The sequence below is a fragment of the Paramormyrops kingsleyae genome, chromosome 11 (assembly GCF_048594095.1).
Source record: "Paramormyrops kingsleyae isolate MSU_618 chromosome 11, PKINGS_0.4, whole genome shotgun sequence".
NCBI lineage: Eukaryota > Metazoa > Chordata > Actinopteri > Osteoglossiformes > Mormyridae > Paramormyrops > Paramormyrops kingsleyae.
Window position 1 is genome coordinate 24,313,668 of NC_132807.1, and position 8,633 is coordinate 24,322,300.

The window sequence follows — 8,633 nt, forward strand, 5'->3', positions numbered from 1 at the left end:
ATAGTAGTCTATGGAGCACAGAGCACTAGGCAGGGAAACACGTACCAGAATGGGATATCAGTCCATCAATGTGCGGACACATACATGCACACTGTGGACAATCTGGGGGTGCAGTGGTGATCCAGGCTGCCTAACACCTCCAGGGTTTGAATACATTCTTACAGCATTTGCTGATTAAGGAGCGGCATGTTTTGATATTACATGCAGAGAGGTTGTTTCACAAAACAACAGGACTACAAACATATGACATGGCTGACAGTAATTGAAGGGTTGAAATGTCTAAAGGTCTAGGGAAAAAATAGAATAAAATGAAAAACAATATTGCCCATCCATCCAGATCTGCTTATCCTGGTCAGGGACACCAGGGAGGGGGGGTCACTTGCAGCGCAAGGCACAAAGCCTGGAGCACATCCTGCACGTACAGGATGACAGTCCACCACGAGGCACATACACTCATTTACACAATATACAGGCAATTTTGAGGCACCACGTAGCCTAATTACGGAGGAATCCCACTCGACACGGAAAGAAAATGCAAACTCCACACACGTACGACAGAGGTGGAATTCAAACCCCTAACCCGTCCAGCTTTCACTGCGATCGACTTACTTCTCCTAGTGGCACTCCAAATTTCAGTTAACGACAGAAAAAAATAATCACGTGTAGGCAAGACAGTGTAAACGAAAAAAAAATCAGTGAATTATTAAAACTGTAAAAAGTGACTGCAAAGCATCGCATACATTACATAACATCGGTTTTCAAAATTGATTTTACTTCTTAATACTGGCAATCTAGCGCAAGTCATTCTTGGAGGTTAGGTGCATCTCGCCACATTAACAGAACAACTGGTCCCAGCCTGCCTCCCCCAGGTGAAACGCTTTTTTCATTTTTGTTTTTTTCCCCCATTGATATTCGGCTTAGTTTTAAGCATTTTAATAATAATAATAATAATAAAGCTGCGTCAACAAAGCCGCGACGCAACAATTATTTAAGAGTATACTTGACAATACATTGAAATTTAACTCCCACCTTATTGACATATATTAACTTGCATTTCAAAGACAGTAAGCCGCGCGACAACATTCTGCGAATATGCGCAAACCACTTTCGTGAATCTCCCCATCGTCACGTTTCAGTCGTCCACATCTCCCAGAATGCTCTGCGTATCGAGGAAGTTACACATGTGCAGTTCGGCAGCGGAGGGTTGTTCAAATTTGTACCTGTAGAGATTTTACTTAGATATACTGATCAAGTATAATTATTTTAATTAATAAGACCTTTCTGTCGGTATTGCACTGTGCTGTTTAACTGATAGACATACATGGGTAAGTTTTTAATGTCATAATAATATTTGTTAAATTCACGTTGCTTTTTACTGTTAAGTAGCTATGGGGAATGCAGCCTAGCATGAAATTTGCTTGTTTCTAGTTAAATGATTTCTTTAGGATCAACTGTTACTTATAGATCAATGGTTAATTGCCAAATGTTACACACCTTATAAATATAGTGTATCTCTAATGTATGTCGGCTAATATAACTTTGACTTACTGCCACCGACAAACGAGTAAGTAAATATTAATTTATAGCTAAATGTGTTGTCGCCCACTGTGGGGTGTTCTTGCAGCTTACCTACTGGTGCATTTTGTTACTTGCTAAATTCAGTAATCGCAGCACTTCCGTCGGGATCATATGAAAATGTAGTGTTCCGGACGGCCTGGCAGGTCAGAAAAATAGCAGTGGATTCCAGTATTGTATCCGCCAGTAGCTATGGATTATCGACACTTCTCATCAGATCGCGGTAGTGATCCGGATGACGGGGGAAGGGCGATAAGCAGCTCGCCTCTTAGCGCACGGGACTCCGCACAAATGGACCGCAACCCCTCGCCACCTCCAGACCTGGACGGGGCTGAATCTGGGGAGGAAGGGGATGCCATCGGTGAAACTGTGTACAGCAAACACTGGCTCTTCAGTACTCTGACCCGGCTGGTACAGGTATGGAATACTAGGTATAGTATAATGGCATGAAAGGAAAAGAGTTACTTCCAGAGCTGGGTAATTCAGGACCAGGGAGTAAAAGTCCAGACTGGGATTTTGTTTCAACCAACCAGTTGAATACTCTGTGACTGTGACTCTTTATGCTCAACTGGTTGGTTGGAACAAAATCTTGGTCTGGCCTTTTACTCTCTGGACCTGAATTACCCAGCTCTGGTTACTTCATTATATAACCAGACAAGAATCAATTGAAGAGTGATGTAAATAGTTTATGTAAGGTGCTTGTGAGAGAAACTATAGGTTGTGGCAACAAAAATGTCAAAGTTTGTCATGGTCGTAATAAGCATATCAGGGCACCATGGTGACACAGTTGCTCTGTACTTTTAGTCTGTGACAGAGCAGGAGGGAGGTGATCAGGAGAGCCAAGTGGAGCTGTCTGAAGAAGAGGAGGAGGAGCTCTGTAAGATCTGGGACATGGCCATGGATAAGGTTGGCCGTGACTTCCTCCTCTCAGACCACACCCAAGTTCACCCAGACAGACAGAAGGCCTTGTTTTGTTTTTTTTTTTTTCTTTAAGTAATTTTGCAAGCAATATTAGTGTCACATGGTAACGATGTCTAACTCTGAATATGAGAAATTTTTGCTTATTGATGTGTTTTTGCAGATATGGTGAGATACAGTAACCGTGGGCCATGCATCTGTCCTCTCTTGTGTTTCGCTTTCTTCTGTTTTGGTTTCCGAAGCCTGACTGTTCGATCTCTATGTGCAGGACGTTGCTGGCTTCCTACAGGAGTTCAAGGCTCCTGATATCCTCCTTGGGGTGATTGCCAAGTCCCGGAGTCCCCGGCTTACAGTGAGTCGTCATCATGGTCTCTAATGATGCTTTTCCACTGCAACCAAGAATCAAGCCATACCAGAGCCGCACTGCAAACCAGCAGTTTTCCATTATAAATAATGTAATCTGTACCGTAACCGTACCTGCGCTGACATGACCCTGCATACTAGCAGGGCCGAAATCGTGACCCAATCGAGCTGTCTGCATCACCGCCATCTGCACGGAGATGCCAGTGTCCTGCACATGGATTGTCTGAAGGAAAAAGGATGAATTCTATATATTCATTTTTAGCAGTATCATACATCATGATGTATTTATGCATTCCTGATAACTTGAAAATTTCCAACCTCCTGCTTAAAAAAGTACTACAGAATGGCGAAACGCACTGGATTCGTAACGCAAATTTATACAAGCTAATGCTAATTCCACTAGCGTTTGATGCTTGCATAACAAGACGATTCGCACAGATGTGCTAAAGAATTTGGTAATTATTAGTAAATCATGATGCACACCGAACAGTAAATGTGCATCTCTTTGGTTTTACTTCGCTGTCGCTCTCCAAACCCAGCAGCACCTTTACCGAGCCGACCCTTCTGCAGTGGAAAACCGAAGCGCACTGGAACCGCACTGTAACTAGCCCCCCTTCGCAGTACGGCTTGTGTACGGCCCAGTTCCTCGATGCCAGTGGAAAAGTGCCAAAATATTAGTAATATGGCTCTGCCCATCTGCACCGTTGCTGTAGTGTGTGCAAGATCCCTCCTAATCCTGATCTCTGCTACAGATGTGTGGCATTGATTCAATATCTATCTATCGAGAAATGTTGAGCCCCTTGACAAAATCGGAGGGCACCTTGGCCCCCTGCACAGTTCTACGTATAATTATAATTGTTCAAGGGCCCCTGCCAAGTGCTGGGCCCCCTTAATCTGTCAGAGATTTCTCGCTCCTCCGACACCCCTGGGGTCATGGATCGTGCATCGGAAAGGCTGGTCAGTGGCATGCAGTATCAGATATTATGGCTATTGCAGGCCCTGAATACACATTGACATACCTTTGCTACTGAGATATTTGTCCCGTTGCCTGTGGTAACGTCTTAACTGAAAGTCTAAACATTCCTATCTGCAATCTTTGTATGAGAAATTAATCGAAAACATAGACTCTTCCGGTATAAAGTGTGCTGGTGGTTTTTTCTTTTATAAGCTGGATTCCTGTTCTTTTTTCCTATAGGAAATCTGTGTCGGTATCCTTGGAAACATGGCTTGTTTCCCCAACACGTGTCTGACTCTCAGTCAAAATGAGGATCTGGGGTAAGATAGTTTGTACTACAAGTTTTGGAACCAGCTTAATTGTTTCCAGCATTATATTCTGAACGCATGAAAGTGCAGTGGCAGTCTACCAAAAATGTTGATGATAATCTGTTGTAACAGACAGTGATTGGTTTGTCAGATCAGTTACGTCAATTATTTTTATGTAGCAGCACACTACTCCAGATAGAACAGTGTGAGGTTTTTCCAGTGGCTGGATTGCCAGTCCTGCCACCAACCGCCATATTTTCCCTGTAAGTTGGAGGACCTGCTTGCAGGCCTGGATGTAGATTAACGTCATACCCAGGACGAAGCAGCTGCAGGTTAAGGGCCTTGCTCAAGGGCGTAACGGAGTACAATCACTCCTGGTATTTGCAGAATTCACACCAGCAACCTTCAGATTGCTGGCACACATCCCGAGCCTTAGAGCCACCCCTCCGCCCTCATGAGTAATGGCACCATGTTTTGAAATTAATTTTTATGGGGGGAAAATAGGTTTTTGATTATTTACAAGTAAGTAGGATATGACCATAGTATACTATATTGCTGTGAATACTTTAAACACTAAATCAACTCAATCCACAGAGTGAAGCATGTTTAGCCTAAAGTGTGACCTTTGTTTACAGAGCAGTGCTGCTACTCCTTCTTGGAGATGCTGACCCACCGACACTGCTGGAGACATGTAGGTCAGTTTGTAGCTGTACTCGCATAGTTACCAGGTGGAAACAGGTGGGCAAGAGCATGGGGAACGTCTTAGCTAATAGTCAGTGTTAACATAACATTAGTTTTCTGAGGCTACACTGTTATCTGATGAAGAGCCAGGCGTTGTCTCTAATAGTCTTGTTATTAAGGTTTGCATATCCATTGGTATGTTAGAAGTCTGTGCATGATTTTGAAATTAATCTGAGAATAGTGTGATCAACAGCTCCTTTGTAAATGACAAATTATTTGGAGTTGCATAATTGTTTTATAAATAGATTTTTTTAAACAAAATTCTTTTTAAAATTCTTGATTTGGAGAATATCTTGTTACACTTAATGCACCATTGTAGATCAAAACCATTCATGCTTGTGGGAGATTTAAGTTTCCCACAATTCTTGCTTGGAATGTTTTGCCCTCTGACAGAATTATTAACATACTACTTTGACAAAGATATTATGAGCAGTCTGTGGAGGAGACTTCTGCAGGAAATGCTCTTCATGTGTTTATTGGTTTAAATGTTTTGCCAGGTTGCTGCTTACCTGTCTGTCCCAGTCTGATGTCGCCCCCCTGTGGCTGGAGCGAGTGCGTCAGCAAAAATCTGTTTACCCCAACCTGTGTTTCATCATGTGCAGCTCTACAAATAGTAAGCATAGATATTGTCATATTATGGTCTTAATATGTACGTAGATATTCCTGAACAGATTTCAGCCTGTTTGCTTGTCTACTTATATCAGTGCTGAGACTTTCTGTTTTTTCTTTTATCCCCAAAGCGGACCTCCTAGTGAAGGTCGGGGAGTTGGTGGATAAGCTCTTCGACCTTGATGAAGATCTTATGAAAAGTTGGATCACAGCCCAGCCCAGTGAGGTTGATCCTGACAGCCAGATTCACATCTCTACCTCTCTGCTGGAAGCCACCAAACAGCTTAGGTGAAACATTTTCAGGAGAATTTTCCTCTTTATACCTAGGTTGTGTTCCACAATGTTTGAGCTTTTTTTATACATTTTCTCATGCAAACTTTCATCATTGTTGGTGCCACTCTGTTTGCTCGTCCGGGAGAGCAGGACGGAGAGTCTGGATAGTCTGGAGGTGTACCTGCATGCAATCCAGCTGCTCACTACAGTAGATGAAGGAGTCCAGCTATTTCTGGGTAAGGCCTGTGGCGGAGAGATGCACGACTGCTGTCTGGCTGCCTCGCTGGCCTCTTCTGGTGTGCCACATGAAACATATTGGTATAGTATGAAAGTTTAAAATGATGTTATTAAGAATTGTGTAAATATGACTGATCAGTGTAGTGCAGTGTTTCCCAATCCGGTCCACAGAGACCCATAGCCACTCCATGTTTTTGCTCTCTCCGAGCTCCATGACAGACAGTATACATTTTTGCTCCGGGAGCCGGGAGGGAGCAAAAACATGGACTGTCTGTGGGTCCCCGAGGACTGGATTAGGAAACGGTGGTGTAATGAACACCTGCACTTTAGAAGTGAGCAGGGCTGTGGAGTCGGTAGATAAATGCTCCGACTCCTCGACTCTGACTCCGACTCCACAGCCCTGGAAGTGAGTGGAACGTGGGACTGTGGAATTAACCTCCCCAAACCTTCATGACTTTCCAGCAGAGGGCGAGGGACTTGGTAAGGAGGCCTGGAACGTTTTGAAGGAGCTGGTGTGTCAAGACCTGTGCCAGATGGATGACCCTCCAGTCATTTTGCAGGAGCAGAAGGGCCTGCTAGCTCCTGCACTGGCTGTGCTGTCCACTCTGTTTCCCCGATATGGACAGCAGGGCGGCGACGTGGAGCAGAGTATGAACTGGGATCTAGGCAGGGCATTGGGGGGTGGCTGATAATGACTGTGAGGAGAGCAGGAACTGGGGCAATAGAATATAGGTTATAGTTTATGGAACATCGATGGCAAATTACAGAAGTGAAATATAATGGCATCCACAACATGATTGTATTTTGATAACAAAACAAATAATGGAAATTATTAATTCTTTTGGAACCTTTGTAAAATATTTCTTAAATACTGAGATCCTGTCAGGCTAAGGTGAGTAAGGTGGAGTTTCTGTCTGTCTGTGTTACAGACCTGCCTCTTATAGGGAGTCTGCTGCGGGTGCTGCAGTACTTACAGGTCTGCCAGCAGAGGGAGACTGGCAACCACACTGACTCTGAGGTGAGCAAGGATGAGGAGGAAGAGGAAGAGGATGTGCAGCTACAGGCCCTGAAGGAAACTACTGCTGAGTTCCTTGCCAGCGTTCTAATTGATTTAACGAAAGTAAGGGGACATTATTAAGTAAAGAAACGGCAAGAAAAGATACAAGAAGTGCGTTTTTTCTTCATGCTCAGACAGTGCTAACGCAACATATTGCATTTGTGTTGCATGTGCACAGGGTGCGATGGCTGAGCTGGTGAAGAGAGGATCCCTAACAGCGCAAACCTGTCTGCTTGTGGCAAACAGCCTGTTGCCACAGCACAGGGCTGCAGTCAGTATTTTACGTGTTTCCTTTTCGTTTTTGTGCATTTTTTGACATTAAGTGACTATGCAAAGGCTCTTTTGATCATGTCTGCACACTGTAATCGATGTGCATTTCTTTACTGTATACTGTAAACAAATCCTGTGTACTTTAAATGTTTATGCTGCGTGTTCTGTTTTTTTTTTTTTTTTTTTTTTTAAATCTAGTTCCAAAACCAAAACCCCTTAATTGTGAATGTGATGTTACGAGACGCGTGACTGTGAGCAGTGTGTTAGTGTGTGTGCTGAGTGTTTTCACACTCCAGGTCCTCACAGAACAACCGTCTGAGGTCATTCTGCCTCTAACCGTTCCGTCTCCCCCCAGGTAGATCACATGACGGCCGCACTGTCAGAAGAGGAGCCCAAGCTGGTAGACGTGTTGAAGGGGAAGCTCCCCGCCGCCAGGCCCTGAGCAGCCATGCTGCTCGGCTCCTCCCCCTTGCGGTCACATGAGCGGTGCCATCTGCTTTGCCCTCTGCCCCCACTGGTTGCTTGGGCAAACCTCTCCGGACTTCATGCAGCGCAGCATGGAGCTGAGTTACCGCGCCGACCTGCCAACCAGCCGCCCTGCAGGCTGTCCGCATAGACGGCCCTTGTGAGTCGTGTCACACTCTCAGTCTAGCAGTGAGTACACTGGCAGTGTGAATATAAGCACGCTGTGTTGAGGGACAGCATCCAGCGTCACGCTCACACTGCCCAAGGTTGTCCACAGACTGTTTCCTCTTGACGACAGTGTTTTGTCTTCCAAGCTGTTTTTTTCCCAGGAACTAAGGTTCTCTGACACCTGTGCTGTGATCACTAATGTTATGTTGTGAGACTTGGTGTATAAAGGAATTATCTGCTCAGATAGAGTTCTCTGGCTCTGCTTTCTGTCTCTTGTAGGTCATATATCCTCTGGGATTCCAGAGGAACAGGACTGAAGTACCTACAGACGTCATTTTATTTAGTGTGTTTGTGTTTACACTGGCTTTGAATCTCGGTTGATAGTAGCCATATGTAGAGATTTGGTCTTTTATTTCGGATTATTGCCCCACTTATTTCTTTATGACTTTATTAGATGTAGCGTCTTTCTAATAAAAATCTTTCTATAATTGATTCGTATACTTTATAATCATGGTACATTTTCTGCACTTTTCTGTTATACATACTTTGACTTTAAAGGGTTTGCTCTGCATCCTGGGTTGTTCCTTGCTTTGCGCCTGTTGCATCCAGGTCAGGGTCCAGACCCCCACGACCCTGAATAGGATAAGCGGTTACAGAAGATGGATGGATGTGTGCATTCCTGGTTTGGGTGTAA

General features: G+C 44.2%; 1 protein-coding gene across 2 annotated transcripts; it reads left to right on the forward strand.

The window, feature by feature from the left end:
• The first annotated feature begins 1,102 nt into the window (after positions 1–1,102).
• On the forward strand, positions 1,103–8,427 carry saal1 (serum amyloid A-like 1). Of its 2 annotated transcripts, none has more exons than XM_023793873.2 (13): positions 1,103–1,325; positions 1,793–1,992; positions 2,380–2,481; positions 2,762–2,845; positions 4,052–4,131; positions 4,755–4,814; positions 5,358–5,473; positions 5,601–5,757; positions 5,893–5,978; positions 6,442–6,627; positions 6,909–6,997; positions 7,215–7,307; positions 7,662–8,427. In XM_023793873.2, exons 1-13 carry the CDS (start codon positions 1,322–1,324, stop codon positions 7,746–7,748), a joined length of 1,344 nt encoding a protein of 447 aa, XP_023649641.2. In that variant the 5' UTR covers positions 1,103–1,321; the 3' UTR covers positions 7,749–8,427. The 2 variants fall into 2 exon arrangements, with proteins under 2 accessions (XP_023649641.2, XP_023649640.1); XM_023793872.2 differs by having other exon boundaries at positions 1,106–1,325; positions 6,909–7,099.
• Positions 8,428–8,633: the final 206 nt, after the last annotated feature.

Bases quoted from the DNA above. Each gene is read 5' to 3' on its own strand.
- saal1 (XM_023793872.2), top strand. The intron at 4,815-5,357 runs GTCAGTTTGTAG...ATGTTTTGCCAG, and splicing joins ACACTGCTGGAGACATGTAG to GTTGCTGCTTACCTGTCTGT. The intron at 7,100-7,214 runs GTAAGGGGACAT...GCATGTGCACAG, and splicing joins TTCTAATTGATTTAACGAAA to GGTGCGATGGCTGAGCTGGT.